A 21,037-nucleotide genomic window follows, 5' to 3' on the forward strand; every position below is an offset into this window, starting at 1 on the left:
TTAACTTTGTTGAACACTGTATTTGCATGCATTTAATAATGAGGAAAAGGTAATAGAATATTTTGCTTAAAATAATCTAGTTCTTACCCGATCTAAGATGTCCACAATCCTTGCACAAAGGAGTGCTCCTGGTAGGTCAAAATAATTATCATACAAATAGTATTTAGCTGAAAAAAAAAGAAAAAAATTAATCTCCCCCAAAACTACTTCAATTCATACTGTATGATTTAATCACTGAAATTATTATAAGCTCCTCTTTGGATTTTACTGGTAATACACATTGTCTGCTTCCAAATCTAATGATAAATTTATTTAGCCTTTATTCTCACTTCTGAGTCTCACTCAATTAGCAATTGAAAGTTGTTAATCTATAGACTAACAGGGCAGTGAAATTTTTTTAAAAAATACTATGGTCCCAGAAGTAGGGTGGAAGAGATAGAGAAGAATCAGGAGTCTTTTAAGAGTCTGGGCAGCATCATACAACTCGTCAATAATTTTCCCTAGCAGTGGGTTGCCATAGGCAAAAAAGTCTTGATTTGTGGAAATTCTCTTAATTTACTGCCAATTAATATGAACTTTTAATGACTGATTCAGGTATTGAGCAACAGAGAAGACATAAACATTATATTCCTTGCAGTGTCCTTGCTCTGGTGTGGTTCCCCCTGGCTGTGGTCCCTTGGGTTGTTCCTGCCCTGGCATGGGCCACATGTGGCCATGGCCCCTCAGAGGTATCTCCTCCAGCATGGAGCACCTCTTTGCAAGAGCGCATGCCCAGCCATGTTCCAAATATGTATCCTTCCAATGTGCCTCCTCTATTCTGTTTCTCCAAACGAGTTTCTTCATACTTCTCCTCACATGTCCCCCTTTGTGTCTTCTCCTATGACTGCTCGTGCATGTGTCCTTACATGTCTTCTCCTGCATCTCCAGCCCCAGCACTTACTTCTCTTTCTTAAACCTACCTGAGAAGAGGTGCCACAGGCTTCCCTGATGGGTTGCAGTTTTGGCAGGTGGTAGGTTGTTTTCATACACTTCAGAGCCAGTTGGAACCAGCTGTGATTGGCACAGTGTGGTTCATTACCACTCAGCACCCTGCTACCCAAACCCTATCATTTATGCCCAATACAGACCCCACAGAGACTTGAGAAGTTCCTGCAGAAACATCCAGACAGGCCTTAGCATGTATGTGCAAGGAACAAGGCTTCCAGGAGACAGTGCTGCATCTCACAGGGAAGCAGGCCCACTTTACGATGCAAGCCCCCAAAATAGCTCACGATCATGTGGCTTCAAATGTCCTTCCTAGGCTGAGGCCATGTTCAACAGTTCTTTCCTAGAGGTGAAATGACTCAAGAGTGATTTTTTTTTTTTTTTTGGAATTCATAGGGCTTTTATTTATTTATTTTTTAATACATTCATGGGACCGTGCTGTCCTTTATGTATGTTAAATAACCAGTCATTAAAACAGGGATTAATATTTGCAAAAGAGGAGGCCAAGTTTAATTCTCAAAGATTAAGAAAGATTTCATTTGGTCATGTAGCAGGTGCACGTCTCTCATCTGCCCAGCTGCAATTACCTGTACTTCTGAATAAATATCATGAATAAGTTATTGTAGCAAAATCTTTACGAAAACATCACCACCACAGAAGACAATACAACATAGCTGAGCACTTTTTCTTTATTATTTGCCACGGTCAAGACCAAAGTAGAGAGAAAGCACAGATGGCTAGCAAGGATGCAGACCCAATCACAGTGCCTTCACAAAGTGGCTCCATCTTGAAACAAAGAAACCTTCATCACAGTAGGTGCGTAGGTTGTCCCATATCTGCTCTGTCCTTTGCACTTGTACTTAGGCCTCCAATATCAGCACTGATTGTAATGAGTTAACAATTAACAAAAACTCGCGATGCCCTAAATGTGGTAATCTCAATCTGCTTCATCAAAGAACAATGTGCCCATTTCTATAATCAAAACAGACCTGTATTATCACCTCATTTTATGTGAGACATTATTTGTCTCACTGTTGTGTCCTAAATTTAAATTGAATTCCAGGATTAGAAGTTAAAAATACAAAAACACTCCTCCACAAAAACCTACCTACTCCAGTAATTCTCAGCTCAAATATTTTTTAAATATTTGAAGTATTTGTAGCAAGAACTAATACTAGGAAGTACTGAAATAGCCAGAACAATTTTGTAGAACACAACATATTAAGGTGCACCTACCTGAGCGGGAAAGCATTCCACTGACTGCACTAAAATGCTTCCATTCCCTCCCTCCATAAGTCTCCAGGATCTCCTCAGATGTCATGCTCTTAGTACCATGGCTTGCCCTGTTTGATGCATTAAGTTATTAAAAAAAAGATAATAACAACAACAGCTAAAGTACTACTAATGCACAGAAATGTATTGCAATTTAATACTGAGGTAGGTGCCTATGAGTTGATCTTCACTTCAAAATTAACTCCAGTTATAACTGAGAAGTTCTACAGGACCTAAGCTTTTATCACATGCATTACGATCCTCCATAAAGTAAAAGCACTCCTACACAGAAGTTAGATTGTTTCAGGGCATGGCTACTGTGATTCAACTACTGACGCAATTACTCTATATTGTTTGAATAGTCTCAGTTGTGTGAGAACATTATACTTGAGCTATCAATATACACTGCACAATAAAACACAGTGCAGAGTCTATATGCCATTCTAAAGTCTCACAATGCTCAGAAAGCACAAGGTAGAACTATGAAAAAGGTTCCTGTCAGTAGTATTAGCATCAGTCATTAGCATTGACTCTAAGTCAGTGATGTTACTCATAATTAAAAAAAAAATTACCCTGAATCTTTGCAGAATGGCTATTGGTAGCCATTGAAAAAGTGAATTTAGTTTCAAGATCATTATGCAGTCAGAATCTTAAGCAGAAAAATAAGTACAGTTAACAGAAAATAAGCACAGTACAAAACTCTTCAAATCCTTGTTAAAAATCAGATATTCCTCACTGGCAGCTAACACAGAAATGTTATGAAAAGATCACTTAAGGAATATTAAAAGAAAATGAGCACTAGGTTACCAAAGAGATCTCAGAGATGGCTTTCAGAAAGAGTATAAACTGTAGGTACTTGTTTAGCAATAAAAACATATTATCAGTATTACCTCAAAACTGTTCCATCTTCTGCAAGTTTTAGGAAATTTCCATCTTCAAGGTCAAACACCAAGCCTTTACAACTGTATATAATTTTATTTAAAGGAAGAAACAAGCAATGAATGCTTTCAGGGGAATGCTCCATTATATATCAGAATAATGAAATGCAGTTACAGAAGCTATACAATAATGCTTCACAAAGGCAGCAAAATCACAGCCCTTGGAAAACTTCCATGTTGAACAATGCTGTATATATGCAAGTACATATTATTACAGTGAAGACACGATTTCACTTACATAGCTAATTCCTACTAAATAAATCCTCTTCTATTGTTCAGTGAGTTCAGCGTGACTAATTATACAGATTAAGGTTGGAGGCTTAAGGTCCAAACATATACAACTAAGAAATGTGATATTTAAGTCATTTCTACTATTAAAAAATACATATTTTTTCTCCATTACAATTCTCCTACTCTAGTATTATACTGATAATACCAATCACTAATGTAGAGAGGGTCAGAATATCATGCCTAAATGAGGCAACTGAATACCTAAGGAGCATGTGAAGCGGAAGCAATGTCATACTAGCCAGCACTAATAAGATGAAGAGAACACAAGGTACCTCAGATGTACTACTGAGTTCCTAACTCCACTAGAAAATTTGTATCTTACATCTTGTAAGGTACAACTGAATTTATGTTAGTTTAAGTTGTTTGAAAAATGAGTTCATTGTTCAATATCTAGAACAATAATGAGAATAAAGACTGAAAAAAATAATGCCACCCTCATCCTCTACCACAAGATACCCAAAAGAAAGTCAGCATGCCATGAAGGCAGCAAGCGGACCCAAGCCTGTCACGAATGAAGCTGATGAGAAGCCTGGGAGAGCAGCAGAGACACAGAGCTGCCAGCTCTGGAGGCCTACATGTCCATGCTAACAAACCCCCTGCTCCAACAAAGGACTGAGGCCTGGACATCTGGATCTTAACAATAGATTTTACACCTCAAAAGTCTCAAAACATGAGGAATACAGATATGTTCTTTGTCACACAAAAAGGAAATTAGATCTGTTTGAAAACCATCAAATACTGAATTGTGAAAATAACTGAATGGTTTTTTTCTGCACATAATGCATTCATTTGTTCAAAAGCATGGGCTTCTGCTAAAAAAAATAGTGACAACCAGGCTTTCAAGCCCCCATCTCCTCCCTAGGCCTGTTAAGGTTGGAATATCAGAAACCTGCATCCAAATTCCTGCTCAGAGACCACTCAGCTCAGACCAGGAACTTGCATTTCAGTTTTCTACCTTACAGCTTTTTGCTTGAAGTGCCATTCCTGGACTACTTCTTGGCACATCACTGTTCCTCAGTTCCTCGGAAGACTGTTGGGATTATTCTGCCTTACACAAACAAAAACACATCTATCAAGAGAAAAATGAGATATGACTAACTTCTGAGAGTTACTGGATTTACCAATTGAATTGAAGGTAGAAGACATAGGAGATACATAAAATGGGAGACCAGGGCAGGCTACAGAACTAGTATCTAGGCAGCTGGAAGCACAAGACAGAGCAAGCTTGGATATTCAGTTCTGTCTCGAAAATACGTTAAAAATAGCTCATGACAAACACTTGCTCCAACAAGTATTTAAAACTCTATTTTAGGAATTTTCTATTGGTCTTGACAACTGTAATGACTGTCTAAAGCTAAATAAGCTATTTTCCAAGCTTTGTAAAAATTACAGAAAAATGAAAGTTTGAAGATAGCCTTTGTTATTTTCAACGTACTTACCAGAAGTCTAAGGTCTCTGGAGTTATATTCAGCAAGTCTTTGTCATAACCCTTCTCCGTTACCAGATACTGAGCAAAACTATCATATATTAGCTACAAATGAGAAAATACATACATTAATTATACTGATTGAATGAGATCAAAGATACTGCTTCCCTGGGAAGTGGAAAGATGATATGAGTTTTAGTGCCCCTTAAGAGATGTCAAACCTGGGAGGTAGGGAGCCTGACGCTTTGCTTACTCCCCATTCAAACCAACTCAGTGCCTGACGTTGTTTCTGTAATAGCTGGAAAAACAGTTCAAGACGCTCACGCAATAGTTCCGGCGCAATTTTTCTAGCATAATCAAGTTTTCAGCTTTTTATTTTATGCCCCACTTTTTCAAGACTGTTGGGAAACTGAGTAATAGTAGTGAAGACTAGTGGCTATTTTCCTTCTCTCTCTCTCTCTCTCTCTCTCTCTCTCTCTTTTTTTTTTTTTTTTTTTTTTTTTTTTTTCCAGTGGCATAGTTACCATGAAGCAACAAATGGTTTCTGAACCATCAAACAACTACAGCTGGAGGAGATTTTCTAAATACTCTAAAGAACATTGAAGGAAACAGACAACTCTTCAATAAACTGTGGTTATTTCTAAGTTCAAAAACAACTCTGTTAAAACCTGGTACAACAGCTGCTAAAGTTGTATAAGGAGATCTATGCAGATGCTGCTAGGCCCTTAAGTAACAGAAAATTAATAGTAATTGTCCCCTTTCTCTCATGGTTCTTTCATTAAAGCTATTCCCTGGCCTTTTAATTACAACAGCTGCTCTTGGAATAAATATGAATTATGTCTGAGGAAAAGCAACCTGAAGGCCAACATAGAAAGAGTAAAAACTAACTGGATGCTCAGCAGTTAGCGTTTTTACATTTTTATTTCCAACAGATAAGAAAGCATGCGATGTGCATGTGTCAGTCTGTCTCAGTATGCTGAGAGAAGAGGGAGAGTAAACTAATTTTAGTACTTTTATTTTTTTTTAAAACTTTCAGTTACCAGTTGTCCAATGACTGCCTTCATCAGACAAAATTATCAGGAAGAATGTGCCTGTGGAAAGATGTGATGCGTGGGATAACAGAAGGAACATGCAGAGTTACACAGCTTCCAGCAGGAACATAAGAGCACATGCACTGGAGCACAGTATGTTCCTACGATTGATCCCTCTTTTGTAAGAAAGACACTTCTCCACAGGAAGTCAAAAATTGCTACATGAAGCAATGCAGTTTTCCAAAACAGGATGCACTGAATCCTATAGCATCCCTATTGTAAAAGTGGCATGCCTCAGAAACATGTTTCTGAATCAAATTCTGCAGTATCTTGCAATTAATGTATGATTTTAATTAGGTACAGTGCAAAGCGTGCTGTAGGGGAACGGAGGGAAATAAACGGCGCATGTGTGGAGCGGGGAAGAGTGACACCGAGCGCATCCATGACACAGGACAGCAAAGTCCTGACATCAACAACGAACTAGGAATCAAGGAAAATTTATAAAAAAGTTTACAATGTGCCGGCCTGGGGAAAAAAAAAAAAAAAAAAAAAAAAAAAAAAAAAAAAAGCAAACGTCTGACATGACACAGCTCCCCTCCCCAGGGGAGGGCCGCGCTGCTAGCCGAGGATGCCGCCGGTCCCTGCGGCTCTGCCCGCGGCGGCCCGACCTCCCGCCGCCGCGCTCAAAGCCGCCCCGCGGCTGCAGGGCGCTCGCGGAGGGGGACGCGGCCGCCCCGCGCGGCCTGCCGCGGAAGCGGTCCGGGGGAGACGCGCTTTCCTTTCCTCTTTTCTTTTTCCTTTTTAAAATTACTGTTATTTTTATTTTAAGCTTCCGCCCGGGTATTTGAGGCGGCGGGGCAGCCCGCTCCCGCCGCCGCGGCTCCGCGCGCCGTGCCCGCGCCGCAGCGCGCAGGCCAGGCCAGGCCGCGCCGCGCCGCGCCGGGCCGCGCCGGGCCGCGCCGGGCCGCACTCACCCGGGCGCTCTGCGGGAGGTGGTAGCGGCAGAGCGTGTGGTCCAGGTCGAAGCCCATCACCTCGCACTCGGCCAGGGAGAAGTGCCGCGGCATCGCGGAGCGGGCGCGGCCCCGCCGCCGCCGCCGCCGCCGGGGTGAGGCGGGCAGCGGGAGCAGCGGGCGGCGGCGGGCGAGGAGCCGCAGCAGCAGGAGGAGGAGGTGGAGGAAGAAGGGACGCTGGTGCCGCTTCCTGCGGCGCGGCCGGAGCCCGCGGCCCCGCGCTGCCGCTGTCCCCGCCCCGGCGCTGCGCGGCGCGGCGCGGCGCGGCCGCCTTCACCTGCGCGCTGCGCCCGGGAGCCCTCAGAGGGCCCGGGGGCGGCCTGGTCCCGGGGCTGCCGCGCAGCAAGGCCGCGGCCTGGCGGCAGGCGGGGGTACCGATATTAGGCGCTCGGGTTTAAATAATAATAACAGTAATAATAATCTCTTTCCCGCCAGCAAACAGGGTGCAGGCGTTAAAAGGCTGTTAAAAGTGCTGTGGTGATGTTCCCGGGGAGGCCGGTCCTGGCCTCCTTGCATCGGCAGTGCAAGGCTGTTCCTCACAAGCGCCGGGCATGTAGAGGGTGAGACCTGAGGAGCAGGAGGGAAGAAGGGAGCTGGTCTTGCTTAGCATGAGGGCAAGCGGCCAGTGCCATCCCCTTCTGTGCCTGATAGAAGACAGTCTTACGTGAGTAGACAAACGCTCACTTCAACGTGTAAATCCCTACAGGGTATACACAAGACACAAGCTAAATATTTAGCTGTGAAAATGCAAAAAACAGGGGGTAAACTACCTTTTAATCTGCTGTCATCTTTGGTCGTAAGAAAGAATAACCTAAAGAACAGTATTGACTCACATGAAACACCTAATAGCCAGTTATAGTATCACTGTTTCTTTTGTTTGCGTCTTTTTGACCTCCAGCTAACAGAGTTACGTGGATGTTTTGATAAATATCATCTCAACAAGTATTACTGTAGCACAATTATGCAAGTACTAGGTGAAAGAAAGTAACATATTTGGAAAAGAAGGGGAGCAGAAGAGAGTTACATAGACTGCTGTTTTCTACCATTGAACTTGAAAATGGTATACAAGTGAGGCCAAAATCAGGATTTTTAGAGATCTGGCCTTGGCAGTGCTGTTCAAAAGTCTTCCTCATTCTTTTGTAACTCTTTTTCTCTCCTTAGAACAATGATGTCACCCAAACTTTTTTGTTTTGATTCACAAAAGAGGAAAAAATTCCAGTTCAATTAATTTGAATGTCAGTCTCTCTCTCTGTCTTTTGATTTTGGTATGGCTATAAATAGAAGAATACAAAAATATATAAAAAAATATTTCCACTGACAGCAATTGTTATGAAATGTTTAGTTCAAGTCCACTTTTCCAGAGCTGCCTTCAAGGATAGAGCTGTTAAGCATTGTGCTTTGCTGGTAGGTAAGCTGAGGTGCATAACCATAGCAGCAGTGCATAGAGATTTGAAAAGAAAAGACCAAAATTTTGTTTTGATGATAATTTTTGCAGGGGGATGCAATGAGAATGATAATTTTGTATTCCAGAATCAAAGACTTCTGGAAATAAATTCAAATAATTCGATGTGATACAATATATGCATATGTAAAAATGCAATTTGATATGCTTAGTCAGACAAGTGAGAAATTTAAGTAACATTGCCAACTACATAGGTATAAAAATTCAGCGAAAGTTCAGCCTCAGATTAGAAAGTGGATTTGAAAACATGGAAATTAGGAATAAAAATTGGTAATGCTAGCAGTGGGACAAGATAAGCATTTAAAGTGCCAGAGTAGGAAAGAAATGGGTTACATAATTCTGCCCAAACTATTGTATACCAGCTTTTATCAAAGGATCTCTGTATCTTCCACAGACATTAATACACTTTCTGACATATAAATAGTCCTCAAATTAACAGGTGTGAAAATGAAGATGAGAGATTCACCCAGGATCACACATACACCACAAATATATGGTCACAAATGGCAGGATGAGGCCAGAGTCTGGGAACTCTAAGCACAGGACAGTCTCTCTTCCTAAAGCTGCTTGCTTTAAGAAACACAGAGAAAATTCGTGCCCCACTGAAGTCAGTGGACACAATCTCTGTTCACTTCCATAGTTCCAAGAGTTCATCCACAATTCTTGTTCCTCACTATCCTCACATTAACTTAAAGTTTGTCTGTCTTGAAGTTTGATTCAGTGGGGGAGCTCTCTTATTCCTTTTTTTTCCTCGACCTTATGCTTCTTCTAAAGTTATACTTAGATTATAGCATTTTAAATTTGACACTTTATCTTGCTATACTTGTAAAAATATCTTACATGAAAGCACACTATGAAACAGAATTTAAGAATCTGCACACTAATGCAGTAATAAGACAGTTGGATATATATCAAAAATCAATAGCTTTTTTGTATTTATTGTCAGCTAAATGTGATCCTTGAGCATCCATAGAACTTGAGAGTACTGCACAGTTGTATTGGCAGTAATGACAAGCTATCCTGGAATATGTAACACAAAAGTTCTAATCATATTTAATCCTAAATAACTTTGTGTTACAATACTCACCAGTGGAGAGATTCAGAGTTAAATTTTAGTATGTGAAACTAGAGATTAAATTAGAATAATAATAACAAAAAATATGGAAAATCTTAATGAAGAGAATGGGTTTTCAGTCCAGGGAGAAGAGAAAATAAACTACAGAATATCACCTTCATCTTCAGTATTGACAGCACCAGCTTAAAAACAGGAAATTCTCAACACAGTTTAGTCTTAACTGACAACCCACATAGTTTTGTCTAGTCTTAAAAACTTTGCTTTGTTTCACAGTTTCTTCCTTTCAGACGAGTCCTTTAAACACATTGATATCTCACTCCAGGATCTTTTTCAGAGAGGTGCTGCTTTTAAATGAAATCCTCCTTAGCAAGTATGCTAACTTAATGTAGTAACAGCATCCTTTTAGATTATTTTTTTAGTTCTGTGTTTAAAGTTTGATCATATAGTGAGCTTTTCAGTCTGCAGATTTGAGGTTGAACTCTTGTGCTATCAGGTCCTAAGTGAAAATATTTCTGATTTTTCACTTTATGGTCAATTTATGATTCAGAGTAATTACTCTTATGTTCTAAATATGTGGTAATAATCCACCAGTAAAACTCATAAATCTTGTCCTAACAGTGAAAACTTTTAACCTGCCATTGCTAATGGAGGCATAATTGTTTACAGTATAGGCTACTTCCCATAATGAAAAGAAAAAAGAGAAAACAAGCAAATCCTTCCTTTCCTCTCCTCTCCTCTGCAGTGCATTTTTTTTCTACTGACGCATTTCCAAGTTAGGGTATATAAAGATATACCGTAACTGAGAGCATATACTCTCAGACCTTTAGTATCTGAAAATTTCTCTTTGTGACTGGAAGTGTCATATTCCCTCTATCTGTAATGCAATGGTGTGTGCTCAGCCACTTCAGGGCTGTGTTTCAAAAAAATCAGTGTTTTTCTCTGAATATTTCTGCAGCTCTCTTTTAGTTACTCCTTTGCTGGAGGATCGCACTGGTACCCCGAGCTGGAGGGGCCCTGGCCCAGGCGAGGACAGCGGCTGCCTGCGAGGGCAGGGGCACCACAGGTGACTACAGCAGAGGCAGGGCAAGGCCCTCGGCAGGGGGAGCACAGCCCCACGCTGAACCCACCACAAGTCATGGGGTGGCGTGGGCCACCTCTGGCGAGGGCAACGGGGAACAGGCACACTCGAGCCTGTGCTGAGGCACTCACATTCTGCGATCTGCAGGAAATACTTGGGAAGCTTGAGCTCTTATGCTTGGAAAGCTTTTATAAAAATGCAAAATGGTATTTGTATTTTCTTTCTCATTGTACCTTATCCCTACCTTCAGCAAAGAAGAAGCTCCTGCCGCTTTGTAGTTGTAGAGCTTAAGAATTGTGTTAGTGTACTACAAAGTACAAAAGAAGCTTTGAACTGTCTAGTAACCTACTTATAGTCAGTAAAACCATGTCAAATACCTAAATGCCTAAATACCTAAAATAAATCTGGACAATCACACAAAAGTTTTAGGCCTGTAAACAAGACAGATACACTAGCACTTTATTTTCTTCGTCCTTAGAGGGCAGCATTACAAAATAATGAAACATCCCTGCAACATTAAATGATTACTGCATTAATCTGTTTTACTCTCTTTAAACGTCAATTTTATTTTCCTAGAGCGGTGTAAGTTGACTTTGCAAGTTGCTTGTTTCCTAACTATGCAGTTTCAGCTATTTGCCAATTTAGATAGAGGTTATTAGAGTTTGATAGAAAAAGAAAAACACCCCTCATATTGCTTTTGAGAAGTATACATCAGTGATATGTGAAAACACAACAAAAATTTGAACAAACATGAAGTATTTTCATTCTAGACAAGTAACCTTGTTATGTACAGGTAATTTCAGAATATTCTAGTTTTTTGGCTGTTGCTTAAAATAAATAAAAACACTTTTGCAGCAGAATAAGTCAAACCAAAGAGGTTTCAATTTAATTTATTTTTTATTTCAGTTTCCTAGTAAAAGCTGGAGTTTCAGGTCTCCACTTGATTTAGCTTGTAATCCATGAAGATGTTCAATACACAGGAAGGTGGAAGAGTATCTTGGTCCAGTGTTCCCATCCTGCACTAACAGTGGCATTGGCATTCCAGGCTCCCTGTCACCACTAAAGCGTGCCTGACTCTCCTTATGGACTAACTCTCTGCTCTTCACAGCACAAATCCCCATTTGAGGGCTATGACTTCAGTCTTGGACTGGCAAAAGGAGGTGAGCCCGCTTCTCAGACTCGTCCAACCAGTCCAGCTCAGGGAGTTCTCTGTTCACATCTCCTGTGCTCGGTACTCGGTATATTTTCTGTCTCACTAGCATGGAATTGTGGGTCATGTTACTAAACAGACAAGATTTCCAAACCTAAAACCCTGAGTTCATTAGAAGGTTAAAGAGACAGTAATCCACCAGGTGCTCAGTATGCTTCCATATACCCTGAGGACCTTCAAAAGCCGGCTTATTGTCCATATCACCTCTCTCAGATCTTGTAATCTAGTTCAGACTGTTCCCACGCAACATAAAAGAAGGAAATGAAAATCAATGATTTTGGCAGAGTGATTAATAGCCAAGACTGATTGCTAGACCTTTAGTGAGTATGTATTTTAAAATCCTGAATAGTTGTCTAAAGGTACTTAGAAAGATTTTTATTTTTGAGCCCCTGCTGTATTTAGTCAAAATAAATTGTACTGGAAATATGGACTTTATTGGAAACTATACCTGTATGTATTTTATGATGAGGGAACTACATAGCTTCTCTGACATGTCCTTGTTTCTTCTGTATTTACTTATTTATCTGAGAATACTATTGTTTTATTTTTCCTATTTTAAGCATAAGAAAAAGAGAGTCAGGACTCCTAAGTTCTCAGTCCACATAACCCACTTATTCCTGGTGTGTTCATGTGCAAATAACTTATGGCCTTGATTCCTTCATGAGTAAAACTGGAATAAGTCTAGTTCAGACATTTTGAGGATTCTTCAGCTTTTTGAGTACATTACTGGCATGCATTGCAAGCCTGACACTTTTGCTAATGATTACATGAAAGATAAATTTAGTGTATTTCAATACACAGCCTGCACAAAAGACCAGAGCTATTGAATGGTCAGTGGGAAATGGCACAACTATAAAACTTTAGAATTAAAGATAATGGGACTAGAAAAGACCTGAAGACAGTTATCTTCATGGCCTGGAGCAGGATCAATCAAACTTCAAACGTCCCCGATAGTCAATTGTCTAACTATTTTTAAAAAGGAGCTAAGAGCCTCCGAGGCAATTTCTTACAGTGTTTAACAATCCTTACACTGAGAACACTTCTGGTTTTTCTCTTTTTTTTGTCTTTTTCTCTTCCCTTAGTGTCAAAACTAAGTCTCTGTTGCTATAATGCATCTTTTTGCTTGCATCTCATCCTGTTCCTAGCATATATGACAGCCATATCATTGTGCATCAACCTTTCATCTACATAAAGGCTGTTACTATATGTTTTCTCATAGTCTCTATTTGTCTTCTTTGACTTCTTTACAGTCCTTTCTTAAAAGCTGAGGGTTTCTGAGACCCCCTTTCATTCTCAAACTGAATGATACTCATTCACTGCTCACTCATTGCTAAACACCTCCATATCTTTTTCTGGAATACAGAATCAAAAGCTGGACATACTGATCCAGTTTAGGCCTACTAGGGCTCAGTACAGAAATAATGAAGCCAATTAATTTAACATAGCAATCTGTGTTTTCAAAGTAATACACAAGTCACTTACTTCATTACAATGACCAACACATGTTAGGGCTTTCAAGATGAAAATCTATCACTGTAATGAGCAGAGAGATCAAACCTTTCTTTAACAGTAAGATAGCCATCTTTCTTGAGGAGTCATTTATTTTCTATTTAAGAAATATTTTCTTCTGTATTTGTTCATTGCTGAGTGTACTGAGTATACTGAGTATACCTGAGAGTGGTGTTCATTGGAAGTTCAACAGTAAAATGCTAGTAGTGATACTCATAAATCTCATACTTAAGAACTTATTTTGAATATAATTTATATTTGGTGTTTGCTGTTTTGCTTCTTCCTATGGAAGGTATCTAGTTAGGATCTGAGGAAGAGATAAAAAGATTGAGTTAGATTTTGATAACAAAGAGAAGAATCTAGAAGAACACTTTCTAAAACCCTAAGCCTCAAGAAGGTTCCATCATTTTGATATAACTTTTTTAAGATTGTTACTGTTTTCTCTTAAGTTTGCGAAGAAGGTCAACATCTTACCATCTATTTTTAGAAAAATGCTATATTCATGTTTACTTATTTGTTGTTACGTTATGCCTCATGCCATTCTCAGAGGGAGGAATCCTGATAGGTGTTTAAGCAGTAAAAACAGACAGAGGAATAGGATTTTGAGAAACCTTTGTTAGAGAAAGGTGGTAATTTATTTTTTTCTACAGCAATAGCAATGTATACCAGAAGTGATCAGTAAAAGTGAGTATCACTGAAGATACTTGCTTCTTCTATATAGGAATATGTATAACATCTGCATACCTTTGTAAGACAGAATATAACAGAAAGAAAAGAAGTAGTAGGAAAATATATAGAAAATATATAAGGAGGGAGAGAAGAATACAAAAACAAAAGGAAAGGAAGAGAAGTAAGAATGTAAATTTTTTTCGGGAAAAGTATCATCAGTTCCATTTGTGAAAAATTATATTTTGAACAAAAAGGAAAATAAGGTGAATTGATGCTGAAACACAGTAAGGAAATGATGTTATACAGTCTCAGTAAGGACAATTCTAAACCTAAGTCAAAAACTCCTGATAAAGAAATAATTGATGATACATGAACTAAGGGTAAAGTCTTGCTCTCAGTTAAAGCAATGAGAACATTGTCACTGACTTCAAAATAAAAAAGAAATTGGTCCTTGCATTTGAAAATGAAACTAATTTTAAGACTTTTTATATTGGATCAAATACCGAATTCATCCACCTAAATATTGGTATTCAATTATCCTCAGATTGAATATATGCTTCTGAAGATGATAGTTAAGATAGTGCTTTTAAATTAATCGTACCTTTGGCCATGACTATACTGTGGTTTAGAAGACTTTCCCAAGTTTAACTTGGCCAGGCAACTTCCCAGCACTGCTTTGAAGTAAACCCCAAGATTATAACTTCCTTTTCCTCATGGACTTTACTTTTCATAGGAGAAAGGTATAGCTGCACATCCTTCCTGAATGGTCGCTAAGGTCACTTTAACCTAGTGTCACTCTAGATGCTAGATGGGTAGTACACCAGTTTCATTCTGGCACACAATAGGAGCTGAATATAGACAAAAGTTCTTTTCCTGAAGTGAAATTTTAGCGTCATAAAGTCCTAGTGTATGTATAATTTACAGTAGTGTGGAGGATTTTGTGTAGGTACCATTTGCCCTGCAGAAAAAAATAAAAGTAAACTTAATAACTGGTATTTTCCTATTATTTTTTTGAGATTTCAGTCATATAAAGTAATTTACAAGGTGTGTTCCTTTACGTGGTATAGCAATATATTCTTACTGTAGTTTTTGGCTCCTTGTAAGATGCTGCCTTTCCCATATACAGAGGTCAGGACAGGGTGCTGATTTTGTTTGTGGAAAACACACTTTCATTCACAAGTGAAACTGAGTACAGTGCTTTGATACGTTCCTTTTCATCCATCCCTCTTTAGGTATCAGTCATCCTTTGGACTTTTCACCTTGCCTTGATGGAATTCCAGTTTCCGAAGGTAAAGATGCAAAACCATGCTCAGAAGTCATCCACGGCATAGCAGGCAGAAGTTGATAGAGTTATGTGAGAAATGAGCTTGTCCCATCCTGAAGTCTCCACAAAAAGATACACTCCAAATCTCCATAACAGGATCAGTTTCAGAAGAGACTTGCTTAGAAGAATGGCAGAATCATCTTCACTGAGAATTCTTTGATCATCCACTTATCATATTTTTCCTACCCAGAGATAGATTTGATCAGAAATATTTATCATGCCTTAGAAAACTACAGAATGATTTTATTCAGAATGCCTGATTCAGAGAAAACAAATTACCTTACAGTTTTTAACACTATGGGCTATATGTTATTTAGAATAATGTATGATAAAAAGAAAAATAATGACTTCAGTCAGGTCCCGTTGAAGATAACAGCAAAACTTGCATTTAACTTAGGAAGAGTGAGATCTGATTGTTTGAAAAAACAGAAAAAGTCACATATATTAGCTCACTTCTTGGCAGAATCTAATTCCTCTCTGTTCATTTGTTGCCAGACATAGCTTGTTTTAGCCCCCAGTTCGGGAAATAAATAAGCAACCCTCATCACTAAAGCACTTGAAAATGTACTTTTAATGCTTTCTAGAGCAGAGATAGATTACTGGATCAGCCTTATGAAAATAAACAACCAGATTTTTTCTCATTACAAATGCACACAACTTAAAACTGGAAAATACAGGATCAAATCTAACCTTATGTCTTTGTAGATTTATGGTTTAAGATCATACCCAAAAGAAGAACATGATTAATCAATAAGGATAAACAGTTTTGTCGAGAGTAAAATTACATACATAATTTATTTTCATTGAAAAGAAGGGCAATTTGCAAATTATAGAAACAAAATGGAAGGGCTGATTAAAAGGATTATAAAAAAGCTACAAAGTAGTGGTAATGTGTTTCATTCTAACACGCAAATTAAAAGAAATATTGCTGAAAAGACAGCTATAATAAACGCCCCCCGTGCTTCATTTCTATTTATTGTTTTAACAACCAACACAACTTTAAAAATTTTAATCGCTTAAATTATTTACCACACACACACACACAATGCACTATGTATTTCCTTTTCTTCTTTTTTTCTTTAAAGATCATGTTATTGAAAATGCTTTGACTTGCTTGATCACAATGCATTATGGATTTTTTTCTAAAAGAAATATATTATTTCCAAAGATGTAAATTACCCAATGTATTAGCTGCAACACTATAACTATTGGTTAGAAAATGATTGCACAACATAAAAAAATGATACTGTGGGCAGCAGTTTCATACATTATTTAATCATCATTCTTGTATTTTATATTTTCTTATTTCCTCAGTTTTCCACAAAGTTTCTTTTTTTCTATTTACAAAATTGAAAGCAAGTATAGAGGAAAATATTTGTTTCTGTAGCAGTCTCATCTTATTTAAGACAAAAAACACTGTCTTTTTTTAGTTTCCAGTTTGGATTGGCTCATATTTCTTAACAAGACTGTTGGTTGATATTGTCTTGGAATATTCATTTTCCCTAGCAGAGAATACAGTTCTGACTGTAATTCTCTGCAAGACATAGGGGACTTGTTTTGAACACCATGTATCATCAGTACCAAAGCCTGATATTCAGTGATGTTCAGTCCCTGTTTCTGAAATATGGAGCTGAATTTTTATGAAATGGAGGTGGACGGGAGTTCATTTTTTCTAAAACTCTAAGTTATTACATAATTATAGCAATGGTTCCATAAATATTACATACGCTTCAATAAATATAGGAAATATCTATAATGAAAACTAATAAAGTTTTGAAAGCATAATATAAAAGTAAAAATTATATCAAAACAAGACTTTTGAAATATTGTGTATTAATATGATTCAGTCTTTTACCTCTATTCATGTGGAGCAGTAGCTTATTCCAAGAGCAATTCAATTAATATCGGTGTTTCAGATTAGGATTGTATGAGGCTTATTAAAACATAACATAACACATTATTCTTCTGCCCATTCAGGCAACTAAGAGAAATACATTTCACCACTGTGTTTAACCGTAGGTGTTTTGTAGTATAAAGTAGGCCTAAAGAGAATCGACTTTAAGTAAATTAGAACTTTAATGAATTTAGAGGCATGACAGAAGGATCACAAGTGTTATGCAAAGTTTGCAAGTCTTACTTATTTGAGGGCTTGTAAGCACCACACAAAACATAAAATTTAACTTCAGGTATGTGTCACTTTCGAACCAAAATGTGGATTTTTTTTTCATTATGGTGTAAGGAAATCCATTTTAACAGCAATGGGGAATTACACACTGTAGAGGGAAATGGACTATTTGATTGAGTATGTTCTTTTCCTTTTCTAAAATCTAAGTTTATATGATCCTGTCAGAAAAAGATGGAAAATGATCCATCTTTGTTTTCAGGTGTTGCATATTTCAAGAAACTACTTCCAATATTAATGATTCCTTTAATATTAGTATAGGGACCAGAATGCTAAATTTCAGTTCCATACCGTAAATGTGCCATCCTGGTCATAATAAAGTCATCCTTCTCCCTAGCCATTGTTGTTTGTAAAAATGAGGTGAGACTCTGGTGTCCTTCTCAAAGCATTTATGCTAATCAAATTCATCAATATACCTGTCTTTCGTGGTCTCTATACAGGCAGTAGCTTAGTTATATGGACAATTTCTGATTTGGCATTCAGCCTTCAAAATAAATAAAGAATAAAGATACAAAAGGCCAGTGAGTAATACATATCTGTTTGGTCTCCTTTTTCAGGAAGAAAATATACTAGAGTGAAGGAAGAAAAAAAAGGAAAAGCAAAAGAAAAATCACACACACACACACAGAGAGAGAGAGAGAGAGAGAGAGAGAGAAAGCTGCTGCACAGATTATCCTGTCAAATAATATGCAGTGACATCACACAGGATTTGGACAATAGTTTATATTCAAAAGCTGTTGAATATACAAGATTATCCTAGTTTGTTCAAAACTGAACAGTATGCAAATTATGGGATTTAACAGATCTTTTTTCAGTAGAAACAATGAAAACATTTTTATATGTTCATTTTTTTCCTCACCTGTGATAAGATTACACATTCTCTAAAACATATAGACTACAGCTTTATTTTCAGAAATGTAGAGAATCCTCAATAAAATCACTACGATGAGAAAAAGACATTTGCAAATGCAATGCTCCAGTGTGGCCACCAGGATTTAGCTTGTTTGAAATGGACCACAGTTCCAGCCTACACAGGCTCTGGAATCTGTACAGCATTTCTCAGCAGATCCATTATCCATCTGCTTCAAAAGTTGGCTCCTCTGCATAGTCTTTTTTTTTTCCTCCTCTTTTTTTCTAGTTTCTTGAATCTCATTAACAAATCTCATGGCTATTTATTAAAGTTTGCTTGCTTCATAAATAGAACTGATCCTGAAAGGTTGATTTGGAAGAAATCTGGTTTACAGTTATTGACTGCTTTCAGAAAAAGTCTTTTTCATCTTGTAAAGCCAAGCGAGGGCATAAATTGCAAAAGAAGATGAATTTAATGCCTAGGATTATTTGAGATAAGATATTCATACACAGAACTGTTTGCAGGCTCAAGTCTTGTTTTAGCTACAGTTATATAAATATTTATGAGTGGTCTCAGTGTATTCAATGGGATTCTCAGTGTGTATATTGGTACTTGAGTGCAAAGATGGGTCTTGATCTTGAAAAGAGCTGTGCATGACATTGATTCTGTACTAGGTAAGTAGCTCCGTTGTCATGACGGAACTATTTTGTGCAGTGAATGTACATGCAAATCTTTGCAAGATTAATGCCTATGTTAGGGGAACCATGAAACATATCACAAGAAAAGCTTATTAAATCCACATATATGAAAACTGAGGAAAAAAAAGAGATTATTTAATATATATTTTCTAATGTTCCCTGGTTTTAGTAAATTCAGATAATTCTTGAAACAAGACTAATCAAAATAATTTCCCTTTCAAAACAGGCCTTTCCTGTCTTTGGATGTTATCCAACAGACTTACAAAAAGCAAATATCTTTTGGCTATCTGTATTCTGGTTAATTTAGGTAGTGGTTAAGAGTTGCTGTGTGACATTTCGTAAGCTGAATATAATTTTTGTAATGTGCTATTTTTCATTGGGCCCAAAGGATTTGTTACAGATTATGTGGTTCAGTGATCAGCTGGTGTGTATGATATTTTCTTCTCTATTCAGTTTCCATTGCACTGTTGCAGAAGAGGAGCAAGTGGAGATGCACTTGGTGCAGATATACAGACAGGGGAGGCTTTTCTCACCCATCCAGTAGCCACTAGTTCCTCGCAAGGCTTCTGCCCGCGCCACTGGTCTCCACTCACTCAAAGGACTGACTAACAGACATGGTGAAATAACAGCAGCCTCAGTTTCCAAGTTATTTTGTTCTTTCTAGTAAGGTACAGCATCAGAAATCAGCAGCTGCAAATAGAGCTGAGAAACATGAAAATGGTTAAGGAAAACCCTGATTATTGCTGACAGACAAACTGATGGAGCTGCTTTTCTTTGTCTCCAGGAAGCTACATGTCTTTGTGTAAGTTTTGTGTGCCCTATTTTACCTCTTACCAAAATGCCACCACGTGATGCAGACAGGCAACCTCTTCTGCTTCTTACTCAAAGCATTGTGTGTTCCTCATATAGGTGGTGATTTGTGGCTGTTATAAAGGTTGACTAGCACTGCTAGGATGCGGGAGATAGCTCTCCAGGCTGCTTTGCCATAGCATCATCCAGACACCCATACTGAATCTGTCTGTCAGTCTACAGGTGCTCCAGAAATGGACAGGTACTGGCTAGCTTAGTTTCCATTGGCTTGCTTGCAGACTGGAAGACCACCATCTTTTTTATATATTGTTGGTATAATTAGCCAATCCCCTAGAGTAATGCTTTGGCAAGTGACTTTGCTTTTTTTAAAATGTGGAATAAGGAATGAATTATTGCTGTTTTACTGTAAATCCCACATATTTATTTTTCCTCATACAAAGTGCCAAACCAGCTTTTTTTAAAAGAAAAGAAAAGAAAAAAAATAGCCAGTGGCCTGTTGTTTCAAAGCCCTGACGTTCAGCAGGAGGAAATGCCTGTGTGTAAAGCAGGAACAGAAACAGCAGGTGTGCTCCAGGTGAGGGCGCCTGCCAGCCTCAGGCGTGCAAAGGATTCCCACCGAGAAGAGAAACCAAAGCAAACCAGGAAACAAAAAGAAATATTCAAGCTGTCCACGTCGGAGACTGCTAAGGCAACAATCCAGTTAGCTTGGTTAATCATTACTGAGACAGACTGTACAGAAGTTCACCGCTGATCACACGGCAGAAACCTGTTTCAGATAAGGAAGGACCCATCACAAGCAGTAAGAAATGAGAAAACTCCTGGATCAGATTTTCTGAATGTATTTTTGGTGGGGGAGAAAAGGATCCATGCATGCTCTTCTGTTGTTCCAAGACTTCAGTCCAAATACAGTTCTTTTGTTGCTTTCCTGTTCAGAAGAGGAAGTGGGAATTTCCCTCCACATGTGCTCCAGTGCTTGAACGCTCAGGTTTCACTCCTGAATCAGGAGCTGCCTGTAATGAGCTCCCAGTGGGGTTTGGAGAGAAGGTTCAGCTGGGGCAAGAGTTGTTTCATTTTGTGCCAGAGGAGGAGGGGAGGAAGAAATCCTGCAAAGAACTAAAGTGTTGATGGTGCAAAAAATGATCTAAGGATATTACAAAGGGGAAAAGTGAAAGAAAAGAAGAAACAGAGAAAGGCACAAAGAAAGAGAGCAGCAGG

General features: G+C 38.5%; 1 protein-coding gene and 1 long non-coding RNA gene across 2 annotated transcripts in view; one reads left to right on the top strand and one right to left on the bottom strand.

Annotated features, from left to right (window-relative positions):
• The window catches only part of NT5DC1 (5'-nucleotidase domain containing 1), a 156,718-nt gene extending 149,529 nt beyond the window's left edge, over positions 1–7,189 (bottom strand). The window contains exons 1-5 of the mRNA XM_062572628.1: positions 6,917–7,189; positions 4,925–5,016; positions 3,147–3,218; positions 2,221–2,327; positions 88–167 (exon numbers count right to left, since the gene is read on the bottom strand). Coding sequence (XP_062428612.1) covers positions 88–167; positions 2,221–2,327; positions 3,147–3,218; positions 4,925–5,016; positions 6,917–7,009 — 444 coding nt within the window. The 5' untranslated portion in view covers positions 7,010–7,189. The remainder of the gene's footprint in view (positions 1–87; positions 168–2,220; positions 2,328–3,146; positions 3,219–4,924; positions 5,017–6,916) is intronic.
• LOC134138659 (uncharacterized) lies at positions 6,942–16,321 on the top strand. The gene is made up of 4 exons (XR_009957953.1): positions 6,942–7,050; positions 10,448–10,555; positions 11,477–11,730; positions 15,191–16,321. It is a non-coding gene; the product is annotated as an uncharacterized LOC134138659 (long non-coding RNA).
• The last annotated feature ends 4,716 nt before the right edge of the window (positions 16,322–21,037 follow it).

Source organism: Rhea pennata, chromosome 3 (assembly GCF_028389875.1).
Source record: "Rhea pennata isolate bPtePen1 chromosome 3, bPtePen1.pri, whole genome shotgun sequence".
Taxonomy (NCBI): domain Eukaryota; kingdom Metazoa; phylum Chordata; class Aves; order Rheiformes; family Rheidae; genus Rhea; species Rhea pennata.